This window comes from Ixodes scapularis, unplaced genomic scaffold (genome assembly GCF_016920785.2).
Source record: "Ixodes scapularis isolate PalLabHiFi unplaced genomic scaffold, ASM1692078v2 PGA_scaffold5__190_contigs__length_132052651, whole genome shotgun sequence".
Classification (NCBI taxonomy): domain Eukaryota; kingdom Metazoa; phylum Arthropoda; class Arachnida; order Ixodida; family Ixodidae; genus Ixodes; species Ixodes scapularis.
The window spans coordinates 127,014,652-127,032,130 of NW_024609880.1; the positions used below are offsets into that span (position 1 = coordinate 127,014,652).

The 17,479-nt window shown below is 40.3% G+C and overlaps 2 protein-coding genes across 3 annotated transcripts; both read left to right on the top strand.

Moving 5' to 3' along the window:
• The first annotated feature begins 3,441 nt into the window (after window positions 1–3,441).
• LOC120846812 lies at window positions 3,442–12,028 on the top strand. 2 transcript variants are annotated; one of them, XM_042293813.1, is made up of 8 exons: window positions 3,442–3,634; window positions 4,909–5,061; window positions 8,135–8,222; window positions 8,559–8,782; window positions 9,243–9,565; window positions 10,384–10,544; window positions 11,624–11,727; window positions 11,825–12,028. In XM_042293813.1, exons 1-5 carry the CDS (start codon window positions 3,490–3,492, stop codon window positions 9,443–9,445), a joined length of 813 nt encoding a protein of 270 aa, XP_042149747.1. In that variant the 5' UTR covers window positions 3,442–3,489; the 3' UTR covers window positions 9,446–9,565; window positions 10,384–10,544; window positions 11,624–11,727; window positions 11,825–12,028. Both variants share the same exon structure in this region, with proteins under 2 accessions (XP_042149747.1, XP_042149748.1).
• A 20-nt stretch (window positions 12,029–12,048) lies between these two features.
• LOC121838238 lies at window positions 12,049–17,478 on the top strand. The gene is made up of 8 exons (XM_042294341.1): window positions 12,049–12,422; window positions 13,576–13,727; window positions 14,379–14,484; window positions 14,579–14,704; window positions 14,801–14,851; window positions 15,533–15,791; window positions 16,420–16,614; window positions 17,247–17,478. The coding sequence occupies exons 2-8, from the start codon at window positions 13,605–13,607 to the stop codon at window positions 17,476–17,478; spliced, it is 1,092 nt and encodes a 363-aa protein (XP_042150275.1). The 5' UTR covers window positions 12,049–12,422; window positions 13,576–13,604.
• The last annotated feature ends 1 nt before the right edge of the window (window position 17,479 follows it).

The window sequence follows — 17,479 nt, forward strand, 5'->3', positions numbered from 1 at the left end:
AACGAATACGGCATCGGGAATCGAACTCTTCATTCACGCGCTCGCCAGAGCGTGAGCACGCGACGTGGTGCTCACGCTCCGAGTGAAAGGTAAACGTAAATAAAGACAAAGAAGTTATTTCTCAGTAACGCTAACGCGGGTCACTGCAACGCCTAACCTTTCGGCTGCTTTCTTTCTCCACTCTTCTGTCGCTCTCTTTCTGGTTCTGTCTGTCAGGACCATCGATGTCAGCGCTCAAGATTTGCCCCAATCTGCTCCCGCCTTTTCTGCCCCTCCCTCCTGGGCCCATGGGAAAGGAACGACGTGTTGATAATTAAGAAATTTATTAAGTGCACAGTTGTGCACTTAAAAAAATCTGGAGCATTTACTTTCTCGCAAAGCACTTGAGGGGGAGCCATTAGCTGCAATCTACGGTAAAAGCTCGGCCAATGACGAGGCTTAAATTATGTTAATACATAAAGAAAAAACAGTCTGCGCTTTGACACTGAGCATGATGTAAGGACGTGAAACTTCCAAGTGGATTGCGGAAGAGTGGACGCACTGGACTTTTTAGAGCGTAGAAATTCAACAGATTCCCCGTTTCCACGCAGGTTCTCGATCGACTTCGTGGACCACCAACGGCTCCCCGACGGAGAACGATTCGTGGTCAACTCCGGCCGCGAGCGCAAGTCCGCCATCTTCGAGGCCCTTCTCAGGACCTCCGAGCCGCCAGAGTTCAACGAGGCTGCGCTGAGCGAAGACCGCAAGTGCGCCCTCTTCGCCATGCTCTCCCACGCACTCAACAGCGGAGCAGAGAAGAAAGAGAGCGCACTGCTAAGGACGTGAGTTGATTCCACGATCCCCTATAAAGCGTTTCGAATTAGGGCAATGGCTTTTTGCTGCTTCGACTTTTTTGACTGTCTGGAGTCGCAGCGTTGAGCTTCCTGCTATAAAGAGACGTGCGGCGCATGCTGCGAAATAATAAAACTTTGATGATGTTGCGGCCGATAAAGTTTGTCGTACTAAAATTTCTTCTGGAGATCGATTGTTCTTCGTAAAACACTACAGACACTAGACGAGAAACTTCAAGAGAGCCTGCACACTCAAAATAACCGTGGTTCTACAAGGTATATGAATGAGAAAATTGAACTTTTGTTTTTTCGACCCGCGTTAATAAACTACTCATTGCATATCGCTAAAACTCTTCGTGAATGTGACGCAAGTAATCAGGGTAGAATGTAGGGTGACCACTTTCCCGCTAGCGAAATGCGGGACACGCAGGGCAAGGGGGGGGGGGGGGCGGTTAGATTAAATTGGTTAACATGCACACAACGAACCGAGGCTGTGTTAACACATTTATTATCCTGTACTGTCATACACCTGCTAATTGTATTGCAGCAATTGAGTTCAGATAATTTCCACTCCCAGGTGATATATTTTATTTCATGCAAACATGTTATTAAATGTGTCGAAGCTGAAAACATAAAAGTCGGCTCTATCAACTCAATGCATCAAATGGAAATAAGAAACAGGAAATCTTTTTCGGGTTATTGTTTCCTGTCAACGCTTGCTTTGATCAGCATGGTCCTATAAAATTTTTAACATTGTGTTCTTTTTCGACCGTTGCGAGTGTGGCTGTCTTCAATAAAAAAAAAATTAAAAAGCCCACAGCAGCCCTTTCGCATTGACCCAGCGATTTAAAAAAAATACAATATTTTATATTTAGACTTGGCGAGCAATTTTTCTTACAACATTTACCACCAAAGGGAGAGGCACAGAGGAGCATGCGCGTCGGTTCTCTTGCAACCCTTAGATACAAAGTGGCGAACCATTTCGATTCACACGATTACCAGCGACCTCCGCGCTTCCCCGTGCCCCGTTGTTGGGCAGCACCATAAGTTGCGATATTAATTTTACGCCAGTGTGAAATGCGTGACATTTTGAAGATTTTCGAATTTCTCGCGGGACGCGGGACACGAGCCCTCAATCCGGGACAGTCCTGCGAGTCGCGGGACGGGTGGTCACCCTAGTAGAATGTCAAGGTTCGGAAATATTCCTGGATCAGAATAAGAAAACCACGTGGAAAAAATGTCTATATGAACCAACTTCTACCTATGCCTAATATTTGAAAAATTAAGAAATTACATTGTGGGCGCCTGCGGCGTTGATATCAGCGAAACAACTTGTCAACAAGACCTTGTTCTCTATCTTGCTGCCAAATGATATTTTTTATTTCAATTTCTTCTTAAGACAGAATGCAATTTCTTTATTGGTCGCATATTAGGCTTAAGAACTTTGCTTCAAAGAGGTAACACCATGTTCTCGATCTTTCGCATTCTATATCCACGGCTAGAGTTCGCGTCCACCCTCGGCGGGTGGCCGTAGCTCCGGCTTTCCTGCACGGCCCTGGAATCTTTGCTCGTCACGTGACTGAATTCAGTGAATAGCTGCGCCATGCGCGCCGCCGCGCATATCGAGGAATGCTAACATCCGCGTCTCACTCGCACGAAGTTTAAGCTAACGACACGGAGTTTAAGCAAACGACAAGCCGAAAATATGTTTAAAATTAAAATCATATCTGCGATAGGACACTCATCAAAGTGAAACGTCATGCTCTGCCCTTGCACATATTTTTTTTCTGAACATGATTTAGACTTTGCCCTTTGTTGAGTTTATTCTTTTTTATAAATAGCATTGATTGTCTTTCTAACATATTATATGGGAAAGTATAGACACACTAGAATTGTTTAAAGCATAGATATGATGAAACATGTTTTGGGGAGCTTCCAACAATTGCTTTACAAACCTCTTTTAGAAGAAACAAGATAAATTACCAGGTTTTCCTGTTTTTTCCTCGGTCTATTACACCGATTCCCATTTTAAGTATTTTCCTTGCCATTTGGACAATTTCACATCATCATGATTAAAGCACTTATGCAAAATTGAACCATTTGAACCATTTAAGTGCAACACTCACACTTTTCCTTTGTCCCTTTAGTACTTTGCATCAATTACTGGAAATATATGCCTCACCATAACCAATCATAATGCTATCTTATTTGAAGACCAATGTAAACATGTGAATAACTGCTGATCCTGACTTGTATTTCCCTGCATCATTGTAACGCGAGATTGTAAAATATTTTTTTTTGCTTTTGTGTGTTAAGTAATCATCTTTGTCACTTTTGTTATTCTCACTTCATTGACCATATCTTAATCAAATGAAATCTGGCTTCACTTCTTGTGTTTGTATTGTTCCCGTTTTTAATGTTAAATAATCACATTGTATCATATGTTTTGTTCATCCCCTTATTAATTCATCCTTTGGATGGTTTTTAGATAAAAAAAAAGAAATGAAAATGAACTTTAAAAACCTATACCGTGAAGAATGGCCAGGAAACAAAACTGACTTGTGTCCTTATATTGTTGCTGTTTTTTTTGTTTTTCTTTATCAGGGTACAAGAGCAGGGTGTCGTCAACATCGCCGGCAACTCCACCCTTGCCGTAACCATGGGTCACGTCCTCAGGGGCATCGTGGCCAGCAAGTATTCCGTGCGGGACAGCGCCGAAAACCTGCTCAAGCTGCTCAAGCCTTACAGCGACATGCCCCAGGGACACTCCGTGATTGACCACATCTACGGGCCGACCTTAGCCGGTAAGAAACATCTGAAAATAATTCGGAAAGGACCGGCAGTGGCTACACAAACAACCTCTTATCAAACTCGCGGCGAATGATATGTCAGAATCCACTTATATTGAGCTGAAGTTTAAAAAAAAAGGTTTTAAGGGAAAAGAGAACAGTTTAACCATGCACACCCCATTTTGATGCGCGATCAGTGACCTTAACCCCGCTTCACACTATTTTTACCAGTATAAACGTATTCTTTTTTTGTTCTTACATATGTAGGTAGTAGAGTTCAAAACTAGAATGTTTTGCACGGCTCCTTTGTGCGATTATTGATATAAAACATATTTAGCATTGTAATGAAAAGAGAGAAAAGGGTAAATAATTGGTGAATGAAATCTTATAGAGCCCATTCGTTTTATATGTCTAAGTATTTTTAAATATTCGTTTTGTGTCCCTGCAAGCAAGCAAACGGGCCAACGGGCTGCACCTTAAACTTAGATATAAAAATGACTGCCAAGTTAACGTCTAATGTAAGCTAAATATGGTGTTCATAAATACCCCATAAACATTATCACATCATTTTGAATGTTTTATCAAAGCCGTTATTCAGAGTCGTATGAAGTTATGTTCCCCATAACGCGAGATAGACTCGACTCCCCTACATATAAGAAAAAAAAATACTCGCAGTAGCTTTCCCAATAATTAAGGTGGCTTAATTCTAATCATGGTATAAAATAAAACCAAGTTCTAACTTTTCCAAGATGAATCACAATATATATTTCAAAAGGCAATTTAAATTACTTGTACACTAACTTTACAATTGTACAAAGTCAAAAAGAACGACATAAAAAACGTATTACGTGTTTAAGTGGATACATATTGTCGTTTTATTTATACCAAAATTGAGCTTGCACTAGGATCTCTAAACTTGACACTACTTTTCTTTTTCACTTTTCGAGTACGCGGTTTTCCGTATTTTTTTCTAGAGCTGAAGCCGTGTTTGGTTTTACAGCACTTCTTTATGTTTGCCCCGGTTCAGCATATCTTGAAAAACGGGGAAGTCTACTGCCCCAACGAGCCAATAAAGGGTTCGGAGCGAGGCGCGTGTCAAATTCGTCAGAGTGAACTCGCCAAGTAGAAACTGAAAGCTGTCGCGTTTGTTTCCCCCCTAACTGGCTTACTGCGGCCGTGACATTCGCTGTTAGCCAACGTATGGTACGTGACACAAAATACGGAATAAACGAGGACATCAATACTGCCACCATCATTATCAACCCTGCCCGTGTGTTTTATCTGGGCAGGTCACCTCGGGACCCTTTCCTCCTGGAGCAACACCAAGGTGCCAATCATCGGAGCAAGCGGTTTTTGGAAGACATCCATGTGTCCGAGAGAATTCAGGGTTGCCAGAAAGCCCGGAAAGCTCACCGACGCTGAGATTCTGGGGGCCTTGGACGGTAGGTCAAGCGTTAAGAGATGCTTTCAAGCCTTTCGACGTCAAAGCACTTTTTTATAGACTAAGATGGACAAATTGTTGTACAGACTACCTTTTTTTAAGATTTGCATATACGTGACGTGCATGACGTGCATAATTTTATGGCTACACTAACTAAAATTGATAAATCATGCTTGGGAGAAGAGCGTGTTGGTTTAAGTCATGGATGAAGAAAGAATAAAACAATTAAAACAGGGACAACACAACCACATCTTTCATTGAAAGATGTGGTCCGTCAGACGTATTTCATACTATTAAAAAATTAGAAGCTTTAGGATATCTAGAGAGCTTTGCGACACCCCCAACATTACTTTACTTCAATATCTGAAGCTTGATTCGCATAGCATGACCAAAAAATTAATTTTTGTTACTACCGCATTAGAAAAACTTCTTTCTTGACATCGCAGTATAATTAGGTAACAGTTCCTCCTGCACCCACGCAAGTTCTCTTTGCCTCTGCATTGGTGCTAATTTCGCGCTTTCTTCGCGTGAGACTGGGGCTGAGGAAACTAAAAAAAAAAACTAAAAGTAGAATGTCATATCCTCTTTCCATTGCAATATTTTAATGACAAAAACAAAAATGCATGAATGGAAAGTTCGCGGTATTTACCGGGAACGTTAGAAGATAAAAAATACCAATACAAGATGTGAATATTACAACTTCGTCTCAGGAATACGTTAGAACCAAAATCTATGGTGTATGTAGTAAAAACGAATTTATGATAACATTATATAAATACGTCCTTGAAACAAAAGAGAGACACTCATTTTTAAACTTAGGCTGGCCATTCTGAGTGAATTTTTATATCGGATTTTCGCTTGATGTCTTAGTAAGGTGGCTTATTTCCATATTTATGTTGTTTTCTTGCTTTATCAAACAGTACTTGAAGATAACAAGCAAGCGAAAATACCAAACAAACTGACTGAGCGGTTTCTTTGATCTGTTTAAAGACGTAGAAAAAATTATGAAGAGCAGCAGAGGCTTTATATGACGTATCGAGCAAAGCCTGCTGGATGATTCCACGTCAGTTCATGCAATGATGGTCCGAGTCATAATTTAAACATTTTTGTTAAAAATATATATGAAAGCCATGTTCTTGGGAGGAATATTCAGCTTTATATGAACGCCGTAACATTTGTTTTCGCTAAGATATAAAATAGAGAAGATCGAGGCGTGGAAATTGAGAAGATTTCCCGATGCTATTTTGCACAGTCGTTATTTCCTCATCGAAGCTTTCACGTCATCATAACTTTCTTCATACATTTTACAAAAGATATAAAACACATACACAAAAAAAATTAAAAATATCAATGAAATATTTCTAAACAAATAAAACAAATATTTTATATTTTCATATTTCATTAAAAAATATCAATGAAATATGTTGAGTGCGGTTGGAAAAGCCAGATGCATACATGGCCACTTGCGCAACCGAGAGTTTTAAGCTTATGAATGCATACTTAGCGAATTTGCAGAGTGTGGCCGTTTTGTTTTTGTGAATTGTAAGCTAATTAATGATATTCCAGCTCAAAGTCCCTTTTCGCGTCAGTTATACTCACAAATTAAAAAAAAAGAATTGATAAATATGAAATACATGCCAAAACTGACGCACAAAATGTTGGTGCTGTGCGGCAAAGCCGCTATGGCAAGGACGTCGGCTCACTCCGAGTGAAGGTTTGTCGTAGCTTTTCCCGTTTGGAGGTCATATGTTACTCAATGTTTTGCCATCACAGGTTAGTTCAGCTCACTGCAAAGTGCCAAGAGGAGTTTAAAGAAAAAAGAAAAAAAGATGGGGTTTTTACATATCGACGCCCAACATTGCCACATTTTGAGAAATCAGCTGCGTTTCCGCGTTAATAACAAAACGACAATTAATGATGGGCATATAATTTTTACGTATACGTAATTATTATTTAAAGACGCGCATTTTGATATTTTTGTAAAGTTTTATGAGAGATGGTTTATTTACAAAACAATTGTGAATATGTCTCTAAAACGTGTTTTATGCCATGTTTGATTTTTTTGTTTTGTTTGCATAGAAATAATTTATTTATATTTTTCATTTTTTGTTTATGTGTTGTATATCTTTTGTAAAATGTATTAAAAAGTTATGGTGGCGTGAAAGCTTCGATGAGAAAATGACGACTGTGCAAAGTAGCATCGTGAAATCTTCTCAATTTCCACGTTCCGAGCTTCTCTATTTTATATCTTCGCAAAAACAAAATGTTACGGCGTTCATATATACCTGAATGGTCCTCCCAAGAACCATGGCTTTCATATATATTTTTTAACAAAAATATCTAAATTATGACTCGGACCGTCATTGCATGAACTGACGTGAAATCACCCAGCTCTCTTTCAAGTGAAAAAGAGCAGGCTCTGCTCGAAACGTCGAATAAAGCCTCTACTGCTGCTCACAATTCTTTTCTACGTCTGATACTCTCATGGTGAAGAATCGCCTGATAACACTTTGGACTCTGTTTATAGTACTGAATTGTGTTTTAGTTGTTTAGTTTTTTTCTGTCACCACGTCTTTAATGTGGTAGTCATTCTTTTGATAATGGCTGGTTGGACATTGCAGCAGTTATAAAAAATATTTCTGATTGCATCGTTAACTTTATTTATAGTATGGTTGTAAGGTTTATTTTGAACTGACCTCTGATGTTTTTAAGAACAAAACAAACTAATTGCATCAAAACAAAATTTAAACTGGCACGCCATTTTTTCCTTATGATTAGTATGGTCACATTTCTAGAGCTGGCGTTGCTTTTTATAACTTAAATTTAGATATTGAGAAGTCGTCCCAGAGAAGTCTGTCGTCTTTTTACAGTGTCTCAAATACTTCAAATTTCTGCAGAACTGTATTGGCATGAATTTGAATTTAACATAAACTCAGCCTTCTTCATTGATTCGTTATGCAATAGACAACGTGCGGTGTGCGTGCGTTTTGTTAAAAAAACAAAAAAAAAACTTGGAATCCGATTTATTATTAAAAAAATAAAACGTCAATAATTACCCTTATTTACATGTCCAGGGTTCATCCTCGGCACTGTCCTGAAAAGGATCAGCAAGGACCGGCCTCGGCGCCTGAGCCAACTCCTTGATATGTATTACAGCCGCAGGTACGCCTACAGTGTTTTTTTAATTTAGTTGAGTCGTTTTTGTGCTTCTGCTATTATGAAATTTGTCTGATACTTCTGTTAAATAATGCTATTAATCTTGGCAAAGAAGTGCTATCTCATTTAAAAGGTTCTGACAAACTCACCTAAAAAAGTGCCATTCGTTTTTGGCTTTTGCTTTAGAACAGTTACTTCGGCAGATGCTAGCACGTGGAACGTCTGCAACTTCACTAGCAGAGTGCTTCTTGGCACTTGGGCAATTTAAAAAGAGCCCTACCACACCTAATATATCGGAAACTTGCACTTGTTCATGGACAACTACTTTTCCTGGAATTGCAGAGGCATCCGCGAGCTCCTTCCCGAGTTTCCAAAGGGGCTGTCCTACTGTACGAGAAAGGAGGCAGTGGGAAGGCTGCTGTCTCCTGCCAGACTCGAGGAGCAAGTGCTGGTGATGGCGAGGCTCTTCGCCAAGCTGGACAACGCGGAGATGAAGCACACGGCTATCAAGATGGCTATCTTGCCAATGCTTAAGAGCTTCCATGTCAAGCTCGACCGCCTTCTTAGTAAGACATCTCTCGTCTACGTAGCCAAAGAAAGAAAAAATGTTATCGACTGCAATTAATCGGGCACATAAATTCTCAACATTAAATTAATTTAATTGAATATCCATTCCCGCGATGTTTAAGCAAGCTCCTTGATGGGTAAGTGAATAGAGCTTAGACTATACGTCATGGCTCCTTAATGTAATTCTTATGGATAAACCGATATATAAATAACGCTTCCAGACGAATTGGTTACATACATAAAGTTTTGTCTCGTTACTATAAACTTTTTTTTTGGTATGGGGGAGGTAATATTAACGAGGCATATATGGCTTAGTGAGGTCGCCTGTGCCCATTGTGCGATTTATTGTCTCTAGTAATTTTATTTTCAATCATAACTTCCTCTAACCTACGTTTTCTGAATAAAAAACAACAACTAGAATAGCAGTTAGAATATAATTAATTTTTTTTTATCTTTCAGGAACCTCGAAAAAATGTGCCGAAAGCGACGACAAAAATATACGTGAGGTCCCAACTCCCACGTTCACTAAACATTCTTGCACTTCTCTTATACAACTGTCTATGAGTTGTACTTGCCTTGTTCTTTGTATTGTTGCTGTTCTTGTTGTTGTCGTTGTTTGCCATTTCTGTTTATCGCCGAAAAGTTGCATGCGTTTTATATAGATTGATCAAAATTGGTTTGATGTTTTCAGCAACTTGCGATACGAGAAGCGATATCCTTATACTCCTCGACCCCATACCAGGCAACAGTATCTATGACAACTACCAGAAGAAACTAGCGGGGTAAGTGTCGCTCTCAATCAACACTTTAGAAAACAAATATTGAACCTGCAGAAGTGCAGTTTTTTAAAGAGACCTGATAGTTTTACATTTCCTGTAAAAGCCTCGTAATGGCAACGTGTGAACCCTTATAAATGTTTACAGTGCTGCGGAATACGAAACATAATGATTTATGAGCAGGTACACACGCTGTTACGAGGAGAAGTCATTGCATTTAGGCTCCTTTCAGTTATGCGTACTCTACGTTGAGTCGGCTCATGGAAAAGTTACCGGGAGGCTAGGAACAACAGAAAGTGTATATCATTAGTTACTTCAACGTGGCTGCAAGTGCCCTACATTTCTTATGATGATTCGTCCACGCTAGTGCATTTATTTCCTGCTGTACGAGTATGCGGGGACGGATGTATTTCTTCCTTTAGGTTCAGTGCAGGAATTATCAAGATCTGTGTACGAAATTCGTGGAGGCACACAATGTACATATTTAAAAAAAAAAAGGTTTATTTCCTGTTTTGGCGTATAAAGTTTCAGTGAGAACGATAACAATATTGCGGGGTTTTCAGATTGCCTAGAAGGTGTATCTCAAAGCGTGGTTGTCAGATAAAAATGCGTTCTGACTTGTAACCACTTTTGCGTCAGAAAGCGAATGCCGCGCAGAGTCACAGCTTTAGTGTTGCATTAGCAAGTGGTGGTTAAGTGGTTCGGGGATGTCATCGCAGTCTTTATATTCATAGTTTGAGTACATTGTCTAACTGTAAACTCGCGCAGACTTTTTATGGGCTGTCCTAGGCGGTTAACTTGGAGTAACTCAGTCCGTCTTTCAGGTACATGGCCGAACGTTTCTTGAAGAAGAGCGACCGCAGTGCAATCAGTATTTCTGCCTCAGAGCTGAGCGAAGACGCCAGTAATCTAGTGTTGACGTATTCTAATCGGGGATCGCGGTATGTATCCCCGTCGTGCGCCATCGACACCATGGTCGACAAAGGTAAGCATCGCAAAAAAACAACATGCGGGATAAAAACAAAAAGAAACTATACGATCAAACAACATGAATATGATCCAAGTTGGTAACTAGATAACTTTCAAAAAAAGAGTCTCTTGGGATCCTCAAAGTTGAGCCCAACGTTTCGCTAAGGGATTAGGCTTCTTTCAGAATATAATTCACAGGATGCGGGTAATTTTAAGTAATCTACTTTCCTTGAAATTTCCAACCGCAAAGGTTTAAAGCATGGAAGCGGACACTCACGCATTAATATCTTATCAGATAGTCGAAAGTTTACCTTAGGACGTCGATCACAAAGTCTGCTGTTACTAAAATGTTTTCTTGACTTTTGTATCTCTTGAGGTACACGGTCGGTACCAAAAGGCAATGCTGACGCACCACCATGACGATTTTTAGACAATAAAAATTTAACTCGAGGCCGATATGTTTAGAAAATTATAGGAATACAAATATAAGCAGACTTTCCAATGGAGTAAAACCACACCTCGTTGGGCCAGTCTATGTTCTACCCTATGTTGTAATTCCCCGCGAGATATATAACTTCTTTGCTAAAATTTGCAGTTCGCGGCCAACACAACTTCAATTTGTCTGCAGTTTACTTTTTTTCTTTTTTACAATCACACGTGAAATTTTAATGTATAACTTTGACACACACGTTACAAACAGATTAAAGATGAAAACAGTGTGAGGAACGTAAACACTATATTCCGCTCACCCCTGAGCTGACACTGCAGTGGAAGCTACACCCTCATTGGGCCAGTCATAATTTTTTTTTTTCGCCACGTCAACACGCTTCCGGCAATACCCACGCGCGGAAAGCCGGGTCACGTGATAAGAGGGAGGCGGCTGATTGGTCCGGCGGGCAGGTAGCTCCCAACATATTTTCAGCTTAGGGGTGAACGGAGTATAACGACAATTTGCATTTTAAAAGTAAAAAAGCGAAGCTTAAAGCACAAAGGCTCGCGTCATTCGCTGTACAAAATTTTATGTTCTTGCGGGAAAAAAGAAAGTAAATCCAGCACGTACTTTACGCTCGTAATTTTCTCAACTTGGTTCTCCAGGTTGTTCGCAGTGCACGGAAGTGGACATCTGGCGCGCTGTCAACAATTCCTGGAACGCGCTACACTCGCTCAAAAGTGCCGCCCACGGGCTAACCCCGTCGAAGGTGACAAGATTAAAACCAGTCGAATTGTGTTCATAACATTTGCGCTTTTTCAGTTGAAGGAGTTATTCTAATCATTCAAGGATCTTGTGCATTTCAGGTGATTGTCTACTTCAAATTTAGTTCGTTCAGAGCCAGCGCCCATGACATCCATGCGGTGGTGCAAGACCTCAGGAGGACACACAGAGGTGCAATGCGATTACGGCATTCTGCTATTCCTGTGAGATAAGTTGTTTAGATTACAATTTGATTACAATAACAGAAACATTTAAAAGTGTGTATTCCACCTCTCAAGCAAGAAACGAATAGCAGCTATATAGTTAAAGAAATTGCCTGATTATGATTTTCTTTTTAGTGTAAGAAAAAGCAGTTCGCCTATATTTGTGTTAGTTAACTTATACAAGTGTGAGGTGACAGTGTGGTTATATACAACGGGCATACGAACACAGGTTGAGAGATAAACATCTCCCCGTTCTCTATATTATCGTTAATTCACGAATGAATTATGGCCGCTTACTAAGAAGACTTTGCGCGCCCCTTTCTTTCAGACTTGATCATCTTTGCCGTGGGACCGAATACTGACATCTTGAAGACTTTTCAGAACGATCCTAAAGATGCGGTAGTAGTGATTCCAAATTTTATAGACGAGCAGCTTTTGCAACAAATAGCTCGCGAACTCACAGAGGAAGTTTGTCAAGGTAGGTGAACTAAATTGCTTGTGATCTATGTAACCTGTTTCGTAGAACCTTTGACTAGTGTGTATTTGTCTTATGTCCTCCTTTGTGTCCAGAAACAGCCGAGGCCCTATTACTGGTACACACCCATAACACACATACACTTTCATAAAAAAATAATATTAGAACACAGAAAAAAAGAACACTGGTGTTAGTAAATGTGAATGGTTAGTGCACTTTCAAAATCCCGCTTACCAGGCCCGTCGCCAGAATTTTTATTCGGGGGTTGGGGGGGGGGGGGGGGGGGTGCCCATGACAAAATGCTGTATGAGGGGGAGGGGGGGAGAAAGCCCCAGCGAAATGGAAGATTCCGAGCCGGGGGGGGGGGGGGGGGGGGGGAAGGGGGGCCGGGCCCCATGCCTCCCCCCCTCCCCCCCCCCCCCCCCCGGATACGTGCCTGCCGCTGACTCCAGAAAATGTCAGCCACCGCACTCAAACAGTGTAAAACAGCGCTAAAAAAAAATACAAGGCACAAACAAGACACAGCGTTGTGTCTCTGCCCTCCTTGTTTCTTGTACCTCGTTTTTTTTTTTGTTTTTTTTGCGTTGTTTTAGCCTATAAGATGATTGACACACTCGGCCAACCTTCTGCCTCGTTGCTCCGCACTCGGTGCATTAAAATTGCTCCGAATCCGTAAAATGAGGGAAAGGTGAACACACGTACGCCTTGCACGTAGAACATGTTCTGGTGACGACAGTTCACGCGAGGGGACATACAAAGCAGAGAAACAAGTCTAAGGCAACGTATTATGCTATGTACAGTTTTATAAAAAAATGCATAATCTCGAAAATTCCGGCGAGCTTGCAAGTTTAGCCAAAGTAACATTGACTCGTAGCTAAAAAAGAACCGGGCGCCGTAATAAGGGTCGTGCAGAATGCGTGCCAACTTTCTCTGCACACGTTCTAGCATATCAGAGCTGGTTACTTCCAGACAGTTCCAAGCTAGAAGAGCCAAATTTCAAATTCGAACGCACGATAGAGATGTAAAGCCTGACCAGACATGACGGCTCTTTGAAATGACGGGTTATACTCGAAAACAAACCTAAAAGTCGCAAACTAGTATGTCTCAGATGCATTTTGTTGTCGGCTTTGAATTTATATTTACATATATATTTCAGCTCCAGTAGTAATCAACTGTCAAGAATGCATGTACAGCTCTACCAGCCATGTCCACAACAGCCTAGAAGACTATCAGACACCACTAACCATCAAACATTGGTCGTTCTACCCAAGTACATTCAAGAACGTCCCCCTTGAAATGAACGTGACGGTAAAATGACGCTTTAGTATGTCTATATTTTAACAAACAGTCCCATTCGCCTGCGTATTTTCCCTCCTTGCAATTTGGTAGCATAGTTTCTTACACCATACAGCCAAACGCTTCACTGGAAAGCACCAAATTTGCGAAATCAACATTTTAACTGCAACAGAATGACCGTGACAAATAAGCGCCTGCACTGTAATGGTTTTGAAAGATGAGTTTTAATTGTTGGTATTACCTCGTGATATTGGAAAGCACAGTGTTCTGCCTCTCAAAAGTGATTACGAAATTGCGGTGATTTTTGGAAGGGTAAACTAAAAAACAGTTAAGGCATGACAATGTTCTATGCTGCTAACCAAATGTAGAAACAAAATATAGTCATATATGGCGTCCGGGACAACGAAGTTGCAGGCATACTTTTCTGTTGCCCACATGGTTGTATCTCTATTGGAAAAATTTCAACGTCATACTTCAATTGCTGCCTTTCAAAACCACGTACCATTCAACCAGATTTCTTTAATCATCTAGGTTGACAGATTAATGTTCAAAGTATCCTTCACGACTTTAATGTTTTTACATAATCAAATGCACAAACAATCGCCATTCTTTTATTTCTTACTTGTGTCGAAAACTGATGACTTAAAGATGGCTTTATTACAGATTGAGACGCACCACTTACCAATCCGGGTCTGCCTTGACCGGCAAAACACAAGTTCTGTGAGGATTCCGTTCCACGGTGACTTTTGCAGAGAAACGGGAAATAAAGGTACCTTAGCAACTCTCTGGTGGTCTGCGGTTAGCCCCTTTCTACCTAGCTGCGTGGTCAATTCAATGAGATTCTTTGGTCCTTTACTTTCCAGCCAAGGCTATCCAGTACAACCTCCGAAGTCTCTGTTCCTCCAAAGAGTCGTCCACCTGTGATTCGCTCTACTATTCAGTTGAGGCATTGCCCAGAAAAGCAGGGGATGCGTTCATCGAATGCACTGGTGCGCAGCTAACCCTTATTAAAAACATCGCTTTGTTGATTCGTTGTTTTTGTGTTATATTAAAGGCGAGTTAATTTTTGTGATTTTTCCTTCCAGATTCCGGATGCCGCTACCCGGACCAAACAAAGATTACCATTACTTATGAAAGTGAGTGATGATGTTCTTTCTGGCATCATAAGCGTTCATACAAATAGTATTGTCGAACAATGCATATTTATATCTACTGCTCAAAATACCTGCCGTCCGCCATTACTCACAACTCCTAAACGATCCAAGAATCACAAAGTGACCATAGCACTGTGTCAACTACAAATGCATGCATATCCTTATTTTTAACGTAATCAATGGCAAAATGTGTTCTCAATAACACCAAGAAATAGTTAAGCCCTGTATTGCCACCTTCTTCATCTTTGTGTTCTTGACGTTTTTTAGGTGCTCCACGCGATATTCATGACAGCATAGCCAAATTTCTTCTCTAATTGTCATAACGTGCTAGTTAGCTATGAGGGTAAGATAAGTAACGTTCTGTGTGGCCCCGTTAGTAACCCCCCAAAAACTGGGAAGAGGGAAATATTTTACGAATAAAGGTTACATGCCTCGCTACATGTATCTTGCTGCGCTTTCGTCTTCAGAAAACTTTAAATCGCCATCAAGCTTTACACTTGCACAGAACTATATTCATATAATAGTTTGATGATCTAGCTAATATTTAATTGTTATTTCGGCTAACTAATAATCGGATGCGTTTTCTAAGAAAAAAAAAGATGAAAATTGAACTAACCATTTATTCACCGAATGCTGCACTTCACTTTCTTTTTTTTTTTTCAGTTGATTTTATTCAAGAGGAGAACAGTATGCTTCTGAACCTCGAAGAACGTTCGAACACAAATCGCGTCACCGGAAATCCATCAGCGTTTAAAAACCTGCTCACTTCCAAATGCTCCAACTACACTTCCATGGAATATCTAGGAAACGAAGAGCATCAAGCGTCGGTAACGCTTGATTACTTTCTGGATTTGTTGGAGAAGATAGAGGCGGGCTACCCTAGTAAAAACATGTTTGACATCGCAGCCTTACTTCTTCACTGGTAGGTGGTATTTAGTATTTTTTATTATTATTATTTATCAAAACCAAATTTTGCAAATAATAAATTTTTGGAGCTCGTAGAATTAAGGTTTTTTTACTTATTTTAGTACTGGGTTTTAAGCACCTCCTAAAAAAAAGAAAAAGAACGTGGGTAAAGAATTTGTTGATTCCAATTTATTTGAATGGTCAGGACTTAAAGACGTTAAACAGGCGACTATATTTATTGGAAGTCTTTCTAAGCCACCAAAAAGTGGCTCGGACATTGAGAGCAAATCGCATTCTTACGCTTTATAATAACCTCAGTCGCTTGATTCTTTTTTTTTTTTTTTTTTGTAAATTCTAAACGTTACGTATACCGTGCTGCAATGCAGATCGCATAGGATTTCTTTCTAAGAAGGACACCTTCATTTCAAGCGAATACGGTAGTTATTCCAACAAGGTTGCCATTTTCACCATAGTAAAAGCAACAAAGGAATTCGAACGAGCTCGTTAAGCATATGGTCTATTACTTTGATGCAACAAACGCTTCAAACTTTTAAGGTACTACAACAAAATGTTGCATTATGTTGCATTCTTCCATTTCCGTATTTATCAAATACGACGTCTTTTTTTGTGTTTGTTTTTTGCAGGTTTTCGACCAATGAATATAATCCCAGTGAACTCCAGATCTCACAACAGGTTGACAAAGGACATACAACCCTAGAATGGCAAATTCTTCGTCCATTGGGTTCAGGAATGCCTTTGGAATGGAAAGATGATGTGCTAACGGGGAGCGAGACCTGTTCGATGTTCCTCATGATGTCACATGCACTACAAAAAGAAAGGTGCGGGACAAGTATTTTTTTTCTCGCAAATTTATAAAATGAAATTGATTCCTTTGAACGTCAGGTCTAGCGAATGCAAATTCAAAACTAGAGTGGTGCCGTCAGTTTATAGGAAATTAAACAAGATTTCTCAAAAACTCTTCAACAAACATTCATCGTACCGAAGTTCTGAGTATATGTTCACTACGATTTAGTAAACAGACCCATTTACAACCATAATATTTCTGAACATACCATAAATAGAAGGTTAAATGAGTTCAAAGAAAGAAGTACCATATTCCACTGCAAAAACCTCAGGTTATGTTATCGAAAATTTTGCGATTTGTGAAATTACTCTGGGGTGAAAAATTAACAGTAAAGGAATACCGCTGAAGTTATTACCCTAAAGGAGTGAAATAAATAAATTGTATGAACCAATTACCTACATCACGAGGCATTGAATTACATTACTAATTGCAGCAATAAAGTAATTTTACTAGCGTAGCATCGATTACATTATGGCTTACCACGCTTAATCGAAATTATCTGCAGCTCGGCCGACTCAACTTCATAATCCAACCCTACAAAACAACAACCTAGTATGCCTGTTTCATCTTTGTGTGTGTGTTGTTGTTTTTTTGCGCGCTCTACAGAAACAACGAGAGTTTTAGTGTTGAGCGAGGCGTCGTTCGCATCAACTGGCAGGCAGACAGGTTGGCCGTGGCACCCGCCAAAGTGCTACGGGGAATCCTTTCTGCCAATCTAAGCCGAAGCGGCAACCTGACGGACTTTCAGCCAGAAAGTCAAGTCGTCTCGGCTGAACCAACTCTGGCTATTGACCCCCAATATGCGGTAACGCTCGGTGGTGAGTTTCGTAGTCCTTAAA